The sequence below is a fragment of the Simochromis diagramma genome, unplaced genomic scaffold (genome assembly GCF_900408965.1).
Source record: "Simochromis diagramma unplaced genomic scaffold, fSimDia1.1 OVJJ01000343.1, whole genome shotgun sequence".
NCBI classification, from domain to species: Eukaryota; Metazoa; Chordata; class Actinopteri; order Cichliformes; family Cichlidae; genus Simochromis; species Simochromis diagramma.
The window spans coordinates 11,006,255-11,020,727 of NW_024386831.1; the positions used below are offsets into that span (position 1 = coordinate 11,006,255).

A 14,473-nucleotide genomic window follows, 5' to 3' on the forward strand; every position below is an offset into this window, starting at 1 on the left:
TGAATTTTAACACTGACTCTTGTTTTTTTTGGGGGGGGGATGAAAGTTCTGGCAACTGATACTCTCTATGCCCATCTTCAAATAATATTCTTCTGTTTTAATGCCAAGACAGCATTTACACCATGATTATACTCAAAAACTCCACTAAAATACCACTATTTATTTACTGGTGCGGTCTAATCTATTCTTTTTCATGTGGATTTGCAGTTCTTTTAGGCAGTATGAGAAGTGTTTGGGATTCCAGAGTAAAATCCATTGTGGGGTTTTGGTTTGTTTGATGTGAAATTAATATTAAAAGTATTTTCCAAAGCAAAGGCCAGAGAGGAACAACCACCAGGAGGACACTATTGCCTTTCTATTGAAGCAGATATGTGCTTTATGTCTGCATTACAAAATTGGGAAGGGCTATTTCAGGAATTTTGCTACATAACCCTACCTAACCTTCTCTTATATGTAAAAATGTAGATTGGATCTGAAAATGAGCCAAGACAGATTTGGTGGCTCACAAATAGCACAAGCAGCACATCAGTGAAAAACAAGTATAAGTTTCTACACCTGGTCAGGTATATGTTCCTGCATCCAGTGGTGGGGTTGTTACTTTAAAAAAAAGGAATGTTTTACAAATTACTGGTTACCTTTCTGAAAAGCACTGCTATACGTTACTTAATTACTCTGAAGAGACAGTGAGTCGTTACAGCATCTGTCACATTACTTTCTCATTACTCCATAAAATTATCTGAAACTCACTGTTACATAATTACCAGCTAACAGTATAAACTCCAGGCTACAGTTCTACACACCAACACAAATGCTTTATGTCCCAATGAGGACACAAAAGATCGTTCTTTAGTGTTTACATTTAAACAAAAAGCTGACAACACAAAGCAAAGAAAACCATCACAAAGAGACTGTTGAAGTTCAGGCTCTGGCTGCTGGGCTCAGCATAGCTTAGCTGTACCATCACTCTGGGCTCTTGGCTAGCTTTGTGTTAGCATGCTGTCTGTGCAGAAATTGGGTTAGCAAGGTAATGGATTTTCTGTCCTGGGCGTCGTTTGCACTTTACAAACACGCTACTTTTCTTCAATAAAAATAATAGTATAGTGGTCCCTCATTTTTCGCAGGAGTTACGTTTTTAAAAATAACCCGCAATAAGTGATAGGTGAAATCTTTTACGAAGTAGTCAGCTTATAATTTTTTACAATTATTATAGATGTTTTAAGGCTGTAAAACCCCCCACTACACACTTTATACACTTTTCTCAGACAGGCATGAACATTTTCACACTTTTCTCTCAAAGTTCAAATCTTCGTAGAAAAATAAGTCCAGTATTATACAGGATAGGCCATTTATATGGATACACCGTAATAAAATGGGAATGGTTGGTGATATTAAAGTCCTGTTTGTGGCACATTAGTATATGTGAGGGGGCAAACTCCTCAAGAGGGGTGGTGACCATGGTTGCCATTTAGAAGTCGGCCATCTTGGATACAACTTTTGTTTTTTCAATAGGAAGAGGGCCATGTGACTCATCAAACTTATTGGTAATGTCACAAGATAAACAATGGTGTGCTTGGTTTCAACGTAACTTTATTCTTTCGTGAGTTATTTACAAGTTTCTCTTTATTCACAGCCATTGACATGTTGAAGAGGTTAACACGTGAGGAGCGGATCGAAATTGTATTGATATCTGGTGAACGCAGTAACTGGGTCATTGCAGCAGATTTCAATGCAAGACACCCTACGAGACCACCCATCTCCCATGCTACAGTTAGCAAACTGCTTGCTAAGTTTCGTGAAACTGGTTCAGTGTTGGATTTGCCAAAATGTGGGCGCAAGAAAACTTTCACTAATGAAGAAACATCAGTGGCTGTCCTAGCTTCATTCAGCAAGAGCCCACAGCGTAGCACTGGCTGCATGTCACTGGAGAGTGGCATTAGTCGAACATCCCTTCGGCGGATATTAGCTACTCACAAATGGCACCCTTACAAACTCCAGCTACTGCAGCATCTCAACGAGGATGACCCAGATCGGCGCACAGAATTTGCAGAATGGGCAAAACAAAAATTGGAACAGGACCCTCAGTTCACGCAGAAGATTTTATTCAGTGATGAGGCAAACTTTTATGTGAATGGTGAAGTTAACAAACAAAACCACCGCTATTGGTCTGACACTAACCCACATTGGATGGTTCCCTCCAAGACTGTTGGAACAACAAAAGTGATGGTTTGGTGTGGTATATGGGTACAACGATAGTGGGTCCATTCTTCATCAATGGAAACCTCAAGGCCACTGGATATTTGAAATTGCTACATGATGATATGTTTCCCTCTTTATGCACTGAAGCTGGCACGTTCCCTGAGTTTTTCCAGCAAGATGGTGCACCACCACATTATGGGTGCCAGGTCCAAGCATTCCTAGATGAACAGTTTTCTGGAAAGTGGATTGGTCGTCGTGGGCCAGTTGAATGGCCCCCAAGGTCTCCCGATCTGACGCCCTTAGACTTTTATCTTTGGGGTCATCTGAAGGCAATTGTCTATGGTGTGAAGATACGAGATGTGCAGCACCTGAAACTACGGATACTGGATGCCTGTGCTGGCATTTCTCCTGCGGTGTTGCTATCAGTGTGTGAAGAGTGGGAGAAGAGGGTTGCATTGACAATCCAACACAATGGGCAGCACATTGAACACATTTTATAAGTGGTCAGAAACTCATGAAAGAATAAAGTTACGTTGAAACCAAGCACACCATTGTTTTTCTTGTGACATTACCAATAAGTTTGATGTGTCACATGGCCCTCTTCCTATTGACAAAACACAAGTTGTATCCAAGATGGCCGACTTCTAAATGGCCACCGTGGTCACCACCCATCTTGAGGAGTTTTCCCCCTGACATATAATATTGTGCCACAAACAGGACTTTAATATCACCAACCATTCCCATGTTATTACGGTGTATCCATATAAATGGCCCATCCTGTAGAATGAAACCAAAGATCAAACCCGGTTTTCAAGTCCAGAGCACGGGACTAGAGCAGCTGCGAGAGAATTCAACATTAATGAATCAATAGTACAGAAGTAGAGGAAGCAAGAAGAATGAGCTGAGTAAAGTTTGACTTATCTGACTGTTTTGTTTCGTTTAATGCGCCTTCTGGTCCGAATAATACGGTAACTTCTACCTTCCTTTAGCATGTCCAGAAGTCCAACTATTTGTGCGATGGTCAGCATCTCCCTCGGCCTTTTGGGTGCTACTGCAGGTGCCTTGAATGGCGTAAAACGTTTCGTCAATATTGTTGTGGAAAAAACTTACTCACACTGCTAGCGATCGAAGAGTTATGTAAATTTGACAAGCTGAACGCATTCTGTACTGTACAAGAGACACAGCACGAGATTGATTGACAATGGTCTATAGCCAATTAGGACGCAACAAAATGCATTGTAAAAAAAAAAAAGAAAGCATGCAAAATTTTCCACAAAAAAAAGAAAAAACACAAAATAGCGAGGCCACATTATAGCGAGGGACCACTGTAATGTCAATTTCCTCCACTGCTGAAAAGTTGTAGCTTGCTCCACCATTTTCCGGCACACAAACTGAAATCAGATGACTGTAGCACAAGTGCACAACAAGAAGCATGTGTTTTAGCTTTATAGCCTGTCTATCCATACACCATGCAGATAACTGAAGAACCTTTGTCATGTAAGTTATGACATAATTAAGACTTTAATATAATTGCCAAATTTAGTACGGTAACATGGTACACTACTATTGTACTGAAAACTCTAACCTGATTACAATAACGTGTTGCTCTGTAAGGCATTACTCTCAACAGTGCCTGGATCCTAACCAGCTGTGTAGCATGGGCTCTTTTTTGCTCGTGGATCTGTGATTGGAGTGTCAAAATGTCTATTACATTCCACTCTCCAGTACTTCTAATGCGCTTGTGGTTGTGCGTCATCATGAGTGCAGGAAAAAAATGGTGCTTTTACAAAAGACAGGAAGTGTGAACTGGAAGTGCAAGAAAAAAAAGAATTAAATTGTACAAGCGTGGGTACATTTTCTGTGTCAGTCTTACTGATCTTAATGACCTTTATCATATAAGAGGTAGATAATCTGAGTAGCCGATGTCAAAAATATCACTCAAATTATACTTTGAATAGGATGGAAATGAGAGAAGGCACTCAGTCCTTGAGCAGTGCACGTTCAGGTCGGGCTTGGTGTAAACAGTAATTTGTATTCTCCGTAATGTTGTGTTCCTCTGAGCTTATCATTTTTTTCCCGCTGTTACACAGGCCTCATTTGTGCTAGGACTGAAGGCTCGACACCTCCACTCTGTCTTTGCACTCTAAATGTGTCTGCAGCAAGAGAACAAGATAGTTTATTAAATTACAGTGTAATGTTCAGTCTAGTGTGGGCGTCTTAAGACCTATCACGGTAATGTAAAGTGTACACACGTTGTTTCCGACACACCGCTCTCTGCATCCAGGAGAACAGATAATGCTGGGGCATCACATTATTTTGATTTTTAGGGTTAAACTAATCAACAGGTTAACAACTGAAAATCATGCAAGACCATAATTCACACAGAGACACGTGCCCCCGTGGAGTTCTGTATGCGTGTTGTCATGCAGAACCAGTGTGTGTGATATTGTTTTCTCAGTGTGAGAGGTAATTACTCAGTATGACTAATACAGAGTCATTTGCTGGCATTATCACTGCCATCCCATAATGGTCTAACCAAGACCTTTATGTGAGGAGAGGAGAAGCAGAGGGAAAAACATCATATATTTATTATATTACATGTGATATTATATCATATGCACAATGTAGAGATGGAAGTGTACACAAAGGTACATATTTACTGATAACCAGTACGTAAACTGACATCAAATTGTTGGTTTTTGTTGTTATATACACGATTGTTGATCGATGTAAAGTTGGGTTGGGTTGGGCACGCAGATGTAGAAAAAAAGGAAAAACAGATGCATCAGTATTCACCTTAACTTTGCCCTAAGGCAGTCATTTTAAATATTTCTGCAGAGTGTCATATTTAGCTCATTTTTAGCTCGCATTTTACATTTGAAATGGGAGCAGCTCAAGTAATTTGAATTCAGTAGCCTGCTTGCAGTCACTGAAAAGGGTTACAGTTTGTAGTTAATATGCAGTGGCTTGCAAGGATGCCAGTGTGTCGTGCTGGAATTGTATCAGTCCTGAGTTGCCGTTCCAACATAAACATAAACAGCCTTGAAAAATGTTGATTTGCCATTTATTAAATATATTTTCAGGGACCTCAACAAGGTAGCAAGGCATCACTTGGAATAATTTGATCATGCTTTCATAAGCAGCCCATGTTTTAAAAAAAGTCACGTCATTATGCATAAACGCTTTATATGCAAAGGCAGAACAAATAAACTTTGTTTTGTCTGCAGCATATCAAAAGTAGTTAAATGTCTATTGTTCTGGAAGTGTGGTATACGGTGTATACTTGAGTGTGTTTGTAGCTTCACTCATTTCCTCTCTCCCCAGGATGAGGTGCTGACAGTAATCAGGCGAGTAGATGAGAACTGGGCAGAAGGCATGCTGGGAGACAAGATTGGCATCTTCCCAATTCTTTATGTGGAGGTAAAATGGCATACAAACACAAACCCACTGCAGAAGTGTCGATGATGCTGTAGCAGAACATCCACTGTCACATCTATTGTCATTGCCACATTGCTACTTTTAAGAGAAGAGGAAGAAAATGCGATCTCCTTTTATCGAACGCTTGATGAAGACTTCTAAAGTTAGTTTTGCATGTGTCCACTGAAAGAGTGATAAAACGCTGTTTCTTGTCTACTGTGGAATGTGCCGAAAACTGACAAGTAGAAGCTTTCCATGTTAAAGAAAGAAGTTGACTGGTTCAGATTTGTTAGCGAGCGGAGGATAAATCAGTATAGTCGCCAGTAAAAAAGCTGAATATGTTCACCTTTACTAAATTATTGTTTCTTGATACCAAGTAGGTTTCAACTAAATTGCATTCCGATCCAGTTATAAATTTTACCAAAGGTACTGCTGCTACTGTAGTCATTAACTCTATTCTTCTTTAGCACAGCTGCACTTTGTTCTCTGTACTTAGTGAAAGCATATCTCTTGTCGAAATTCACTGCCAGTGGTAATGAGTAATCTATTATTTATTTTCTTTGGTTTTAATAACCTCACTGCCATAAGTGCAGAGACCAGGGACACGCGGAGTGTGTGCTCACTTTAAAGTTAGGATGTGAGAGGAGATGGTTACATGTTCTTGGCTGATTAATGAAATGTTGTAAAGCCTCCAGCATTAATATTAATTAACGCTGGGATTTCACTCTGAAAGGAGGCATATTGTGTGTTCATTATTCTCCATTAATCATGATGTTTGTGCATTGAGATTCCACATTATGCTTCCATATCAGGATGTTAAGGCTTGACCACTTTCAGACGGGTGACAAATTTAAGTGTCTTAGTGAGGGGCTGCGCCACCACAGCTTTGTATTGATTTGCAGTGACCCTTTCCTCTCAGGCAAGGCAGTCTGCCTTATTTTAGCTCGACCACAAGAGATTTACTGGGCCAGACAATTGAAATATTTACGTAGAAACCACCAAAGTTTAAAGAAATCCAAGTACTTTCTGAAAACATCCATTCATTTCTACTTAATATCTTTTTTTAAACAAGTTAGTAAAATTTTATTGATATAGCACCTTTCAAGATGAATAAGTGCTTTCCAACAACAATAATAAAAACCTAAAACTAAAGTGTTAGCCAAAAACAAAGCTGAAAAACAAGCAGAGTTTTTAGCTGCCTTTTAAAAGAGATCACCAAGTCCACAGATCTCAGACTCAGAGCGAGAGCGTTCCAGAGTTCGGGGGCGCCACTGTTGCATAAGCTCTGTCTCCTTTATTTCACAGTCACGTACGCTGTATAGTCAGCAGGTCCTGATCACATGACCTCAGGGACCTGCTGGGGATGTATGGATGTAAAAGTTCACTGTTGTATGGCAGTGTTTGTCCACGCAGAGCTATAAAAGTCAAGTCATTTTCACTTAAAGTGAAGTCTGAAGTTGATGGGGAGCCAGAGCAACTGATTTAGCAACAGTGTGATATGTGAGTATTTAGAAGACTTAGTCAGAAGGCTTGCAGCGGCGTTGGAACAACTTGGAGACGTTCAAAGGAAGCCTTGCTTAGACAAGTAAACAGTAATCCAGATGTGATTAAATGAAGGCATGGATGACAATCTACACAGTGTGACACAGTGGAACTTAAGTGATAAAAAGCGAGAGCGAACCAGAGAATCCAAAATGTAGACTAAGTCAAAGGTACCTCGATGTTCCTGTGTGAAGCGTACCTAGAGTTTCTGTTATGTTAGGTACAAATCAGTTGGGGGCACAAACAAGGACTTCTGTTTTCTCTCTTTCTGTATTAATAACCATTCATTCAGTGTACTAAATTCAAAGAAACTTAAAAGCATCGCTCTGTTGTTTATCCGTCTTTTTCAGCATGGTATTGCATGACATGTCCGATGCCTTTGTGGGCCTTTGTGCTGTAAAATTAAAAAGGATTCAGAACTCTGGTTTGGATTAAAATAACAGTTCCGAAAACCACTTTCGAGACATGATGCGTTCTTAATGATTTGCATGCCTCAGGATGCAAAATGCAATGGAAACTCCCAAATTGAAACATTTCACAACTTTGCAGGGCTTTTGAGTGCGTCAAATTGGTCGCTTTGGCAGGCCAGTTCTGGCCCACAACCCATAAGTTTGACATCCCTGCTTTAGGACACAAACAGACCCTAACCATGCCAGCAAGAGCTCCCCTGCATAATAGCTGCCAGATCCTTTCTCTGTAGTGGCGAAGGTTTCTTTTTCCTTTAATTTGTCACTTGTCTGTATCTAAAGGAAAGCACAACACAAACACATAAATACCCTCAGAAATGCAAACATAGTTTGTAATGCTATTTAAAACTTGGCTGAAGGAATTTTCTCTCAGTAAAATGCTGAAAACACCCCAAACATTCTACCTTCTTTCATAGTGCCATGGCTGTCAAGAGTAAAATAGTTTACTTTAATCCCCTGTGCAACTGAAAAAAAAAAAAACTGGATCACATTTAAGGCTTTTAAGCTGTTATGGGGGGAAAAAAGCATTGGTAGCAAGTGTGTTTGCAATTTTTTATCTCTACGACACCACAGATTTGTAAAAACGCTGATTCTCGCATGACCTGTCCAAAACAAATGATGAAGTCTTCAGAAATGACAGGAGATTCACCCACACTACAAAGAGCTTTTGTGTGTGTGATTTTCAAAACAGTGGGAGTGCCAGGAGTTCAGCTGCAGTGTAGTAGCTGCATTGTCTTCTTTATAAAGTCAAAGCAGATTTTTAATGCACAGATTAGAGGCAAGTCGCTGTAGGATGGAGTCATCCTATATGCTGCTCTTATACATTATATTGCTTTTTCTTGCTGAATAAAGCACATATTATATAAAACACTTAGTAGTACAACACAGCACATGTGTTACAATCAGGATCCATATACATGTGTATATGAAATCAGTGGTGTGTTTTTTCTCTAAACTTTAATCATACTGCTCTCTGAATCATTTTTCATTTTTTCTCTATGTCTGGGTTTGCAGCCTACTCATGCTTGTACTCTTGGCCACACAATCTCACACACACAATGTCCTTGAAATTAGCTAACAACTCTAGAAAAGGACTCTCTTAGGTGACGGTGATTAAGCCATAGGCTGAGTCGTGTTGGGATACACACACACACACACACACACACACACGCACCCACACGCACAGGGGTTCCTATTAGATCGAGATGCATCAATAATTTAGCCCTCTCCATCACTCTCACACAGTGGGGGTGCAGGGGCATGTTGACGACGTGCGAGCAGACATGTGAGTGCTTGATGTGTGTGCGTGCGCACGCGCGTGTGTGTGTGTCATCATTTAAAAGCCAATAAGGAGGACCCAGCTGGAGCCTCTGCCGATCTGTGGCCCTGTTCAGACCAGGTATTAACATTAATTTTGAGTGATCCAATCATAAGTAGACAGCTCCAGATTTTAATGCAACAAAGATGCAATAACATCCCATCACTCAGACCTCATTGAGAGGTGGGGTGAGCCACATATGGGCAAATTGTTTTTGCAGTTGCTACATCATTGCGAGCCACTTAAAAGGACCTTCTACTCAAGTGGTGTGCCTACTGCAGGTGCAAAGCAGCAGTGCGTCTGGCAGAGTCCTGCACTTGCTTGATTACCCACAGCTTGTCATTAGCTATTTGTTTTTGCATAAGGCTGTTGGCCACTTGCTCAAGAAAAAATTACAGCCCATTTAGATCATATTGTTGGGTTCTAACAGATATTACTGGGATTTGTGGTAACTTTTTGTGATAACAGAAAGCAGATTTTTTTTAAAAAAGAAGCTTAGAGTGAATTAAAAATGGTGTCATCAAAGTGTTTAGTAAAAATGAAGCGGTTTGAGGTGGATGTGTTTAATATCTCGGGTACTTGTATTAAAGGGTCACAGCTGGTTTAGATTTGCTTGGAAATAATTGTGGGTAAGAGGTTGGTTCTTGAAGTCTGTTATACTATACAGATAGAGTGTGCATTTGCAAATGTTGACCTGTGCGTGACTCTGTTATTTGAGCTTGACAAACAGAAATAATATGCTTGTGTTTTCACATACAGAGGCGGGAAGGTGAGGTTCAATCATAGGTTACTCAAGAACCGTGTGGAGATAGATTCTAATGCCAGACATGAGCTGACTTAGTATACTAAGATCCCTGTGTGTCTGCCCTACTGGATATGAAGTAAATACCACTTCCAGATCACTTGCATTGCTGGTTGATGTTGCACCAATTTGCACCAAAAGTTGTATCAATATTTTTTTTGCCAGAAAGCTTTGAGTTTTTTGTTGGGGCCCTCTGCATTAGTAGATCTCCCCTAAAGGGAAAGGGTGTTATTTTTTGACACTATTCTTTTAAACTATTCATTTAATTGCATGGGAAGCCGTGCAGAGCCGGGTGCTCTAATCTTTTCATGTCAGTACATTTCACGTGTTAAGAGCCATGCCAAAATAATTAATTTTTCATTATATACGTGTTATCTGATAATGTCTGTAGGTCTTTCAGGGCTTATGCAAGAGTTTGCATCACCACGTCTCTATTTCTAATCTCAACTGTATTGAAAAGAGAATTAAAACAAGAGGACAGAAACTATCTAATTTTACTGACTGCAGGAAATGTATCGTTAAATTTGTGATTCGTTTGATTCGGTAAGTTTGGGTGGATTTATTGGATGTGCCTGGGTTTTTTGGGGGGGGGTTAAATGTTTGAGAACAGTAGGGTGGATGATGTAAAGGAGTAGATATGCTTTGCATTTGAATATACTGTACCCGACATGACTTTGAGTGGATATATAATGAGTGGGCTGGTCTGTGTTGTGTAAGTTTGCACCAGGAGCTGAAGGAGCTGATGTGGTTTCAGGTAGATGTGAGCTCAGTGTGCATAAGTTTGTGCTAAATGACAATGACTGATTTAAGTTTAATGATGGTAACGGGAGACATATTGGGACTTCCTTTGTTTTGTTCTGTTTTTGTTGTGGAGAGTTTCCACTTTTATGTATCCCTGCAGCAAAAGGAAGTTGGCACATGTCTGCCACCAGTTCTCTGCGTGTGTGTCTGTGTGTGTGTGTGTGTGCTTGTGCTAGTACATGCAAGTGTCCTGCTGGCTTACCCTTTCGCAGTGCAGATATCAGCTCATCAGCTCGAGTCTCAGTATTACCCCTAGAGAGGAACTGACTCTCCAAAAGGCACACGTTACAGTTAGCTCAACACATAATAGATGACCTTGGAGATTTCATTCAGCCAAAAGCACCAAATGAAGAACTGCGCCTATCAAAACTTCGCTCTCTTTTCTCTGGCTCTGTCACTTTCACTCAAACACGCACAGACACACACACCGACACGCACCCTCTGTCATTTAATGCGCCATTTTCAGTGGAACAGCTGAAAATGTATGTGCGTCTGTGTATCCGTCCAGTTGTTGCATTCACAGACAGTAACTGGAATGTGTTTGTGTAAGTCACTTAGTGAAAGTGTTGGATGAATTCCTGACTGTGTGTGTGTGTGTGTCCTCTAGTCAACCTCATGAGAGCAAACTGAGTTATATCTGCAGCATCAATCCATCATGCTCATTAGCATATGATTTGGCTTTGATTAGCATATCTATTAAAATGGAAATGCAACATCACCAACACTGAACCCAGACAGGGCGGCCCTGTACACACTTTGTCTGAGTCTCTCTCTCCAACACACACATACTTATATACCACACATATCTCTCCAGGGGTTGCTCAGGGAATTTGTTGGAGGATGCCAAAGTTGATGATGTCTGTTAATGTATCAGATGCGTTAGCTTATATGTCATCTCTCTGTTCAGACATTTATTGTTAGAAACTCACTGCTTCATAGATATTTCTGAGCCCAGCTGTATTTTTCAAACTTATAAATATTCAGTCTGCTTTGATGACTAGAATACAAGAGTTAAAATTGAAAGGAGTTGTTCCTTTGGTCTTGTTCTGTGCCAAGTCATACCTTAATTTGGCATGAAGTGCCGATGAACTACATGTACATGTACAGTCTTTCTTTGGCATGCTTGCAGGCTGCACAGCATGTAACAGTGGGCTGCCATTGGCCTGCAGGCAGCACTTTAAAGACCCTTGCTTTACACTGAAGAAAAATGTGAAGCGGAAATGTTAGACTTTCACTGAGGTAACAAAAGTGAAATACTCAGGTCATAATGCGTATATAGTATTTATGTAAAAGCTGCAGGGTTTCTGTCTGAGTGAGGCGAAGGGAGGTTGAATTGCAAGCAACAGATACTTCAGTAACAAAGAGAAGCAGCGTAAGCACCGGAGTAAGAAGAATTAATGAGCGGCAGGTTCTTGTAATGATTGCTTGGATGACTAATTGGATTGTACAAGCAACGTGTGACAGTAAAACAACTTCACTGCCAGCTTAAACTACCTCAGAGCTCCATAATGGTCAAAAAATACAAATTGTTCCTTTCAGTAATCCCATTTGCAATCAAATATGTGCTCACGTCCACAGAAAACACAATCAGATTAGTTCATATAGGGGGTTTTTCCAACGCTTGGTAAGTATTACAGATAATAACATAACATAATTCAATTTCTATGGAACACTCATTCTCATATTTTCACTACTTTTTTATGTCGATAAACACATTTTGCTCTTTCCTTGATAATATGATGCATACTGAGTACAGTAGGAAACGGCAATGATCAGGACTACACCAACAAACTTCTTGTTGCAGGTCAGTGCCTGACCACAAATAATCAAGATTGATTAGATTTACAGAGGTGCTTTTACCTCCTATACTGGTGCTTTTTCCCAGCACAGCGATCCATAATTTAGACGTCTAATACTTCTATTATATAGTGTATCGCATGTGTAACTGTTATAAATCAGGATTTAATAAGTAAAATTATTTATCAGCTGTAAGGGAACCTGGAATTTGATACTTTGCACTCGTAATTTATTGTCTTATTTTTTTCGAATTATTTTCCTTCTTTACCTCAACAAAATGATGCATCTTCTCCTCTGCCGGTAAATCACACTGTCTGTAAACAGACCACAACCTGCGCCGATAGTGTGAGCTCTTCTACCGTAAAGTAAAAAAAAAAAAATAAAGTAGGTGTTTCTTTCTCATCGATTTCTGGTTGAAAAAAATTAATAAATAAAATTGACACATTATTAAAATCCAGAGCTCTGACCAGATGTTAGAGTCACAGAGCCAACCTTTTTTTTAATCACCCAGTTAATGACGGCTTTGGATTCATTCATGTTTGCCATGTCTTAAAAGGGATGTTTTACCAAAACAACAGAAAAATGGTATTTACAAAAGAGCGCAGTGTCAAGATTGCGTGTAAGAGGTGGAAACTGGGGTTATGCCACTAACCGTGTTGTATACGTATTTCTGGGAATTCCTTTTTCAAGGTGCAAATTATAGGGAGGATAATATTTAAATCAATAGTGCAAAGTAAGTGATTTACTGTGCACATAATTTCCTGCTAATTGTTCCAATATTTAACACCAAAAAGCAGCATGTCTCATTTTTTGTGCTTTATATTGAAATGAGCCGACTGCACCTGTTTAGAAAACAATACAGCTTTTGTAAATCACCCAGCTAACGGCACCTATGAGCGCTATTTGGAGGTGGCCCCCACACTCGGCAGGTCAGTCCCCTGTTTAGTGAATCAGGCTGATTGTGTCTTCCCCCCCAAAAAAAATGTTTTTCCTGGAAATACTCTGTAAATAAACGTTTGAAACATGTACAAGACCATCTATTGGTGAGAAGAAAAGGAGTAAACTCTGGCAAGCAAAGTGAATGCTCACCTTTCTGTGGGTTATTTGAGTATCTGTGTGTTTGAGCTACTGTCAGAGTGTTACACAGAGGGAGTCTCACCAGACCTGCTGTTGTAAGTGATGATTCTTGTGCTGCTGGTTTGAAAAGCTGCCAGCAAGAACAAGCAGCAAGAGAGCCACACAAACACACTTGAATGTACTGGAGATGTACTTGAACCACTCAGGTCTGAAATCGAACACCTGAACGTCTTCTCTCTCATAGTTCCCTCCCCCTCTCCTCTCCTCTGCTCTCCTCGCAGTTAAATGAAACAGCCAAGCAGTTGATGGAGATTGACAAACCTATACCAGCTAATGCACCGGGTCCGAGCTCTGAGCCGGCCCCGTTGGGCCCCTGCTCTTCCGGGCCCTCCCCAAGCGCGTCCCCGTCTAATGGAAACGGCTTTGGCCATCGGAGAGGCGAAGGAAAGAAGAACGCCAAGAAGCGCCATTCGTTTACCGCTCTATCCGTCAGCCAGAGGGCTGCCCAGCTCAACAACAGACACAGCATGGAGATCTCCCACCCAGTCCTCATCAGCTCCTCTGACCCCAGAGCGGCTGCACGCATCCAGGTGCATGCGAACGCTGTGATGTACACAGACCCCATAATTACAGAACGCAGCAGATCTTTTATATCAGGGAAAATCAGTTTGTTTGAGCATAAAAAAATACTTGATTAGATGTAATGTGGCCCCATTATGTACAAGTACTATGCTTGTTTTGTATTTAAAAAGTGTATAGTGAAAATCACTTGGATTTTTTGTGCATTTTCTAGTTAAACAGCAGTCAACAAATACCTTGCTTGGCATGTAATATATCTGCGGGGAACTAATATCAGCCAGTGTATTGCCCCTGCTGATTCCTTGGTTTCACCTCTAAGGCATTGCTTGCATTTCACAAACCAGAGTTCACTTCAGTCACTCTGTTACTCTATATTTAATAACTTATTCCCCAATCACCTACTCGTCCAGTTCCATGTAAATAAAATCATTCCTCTTATTTACAGCATTTCACTAGAGACGCATTGCTCTTGCAAAT

At 40.4% G+C, this 14,473-nt stretch overlaps 1 protein-coding gene across 2 annotated transcripts in view; it reads left to right on the forward strand.

Annotated features, from left to right (window-relative positions):
- The window catches only part of LOC120731329 (E3 ubiquitin-protein ligase SH3RF3-like), a 106,781-nt gene that overhangs the window by 70,057 nt on the left and 22,251 nt on the right, over window positions 1–14,473 (forward strand). For both annotated transcript variants that reach the window (XM_040028314.1, XM_040028313.1), the window contains exons 3-4: window positions 5,521–5,616; window positions 13,699–14,007. In XM_040028314.1, the coding sequence (XP_039884248.1) occupies window positions 5,521–5,616; window positions 13,699–14,007 (405 nt within the window). The remainder of the gene's footprint in view (window positions 1–5,520; window positions 5,617–13,698; window positions 14,008–14,473) is intronic.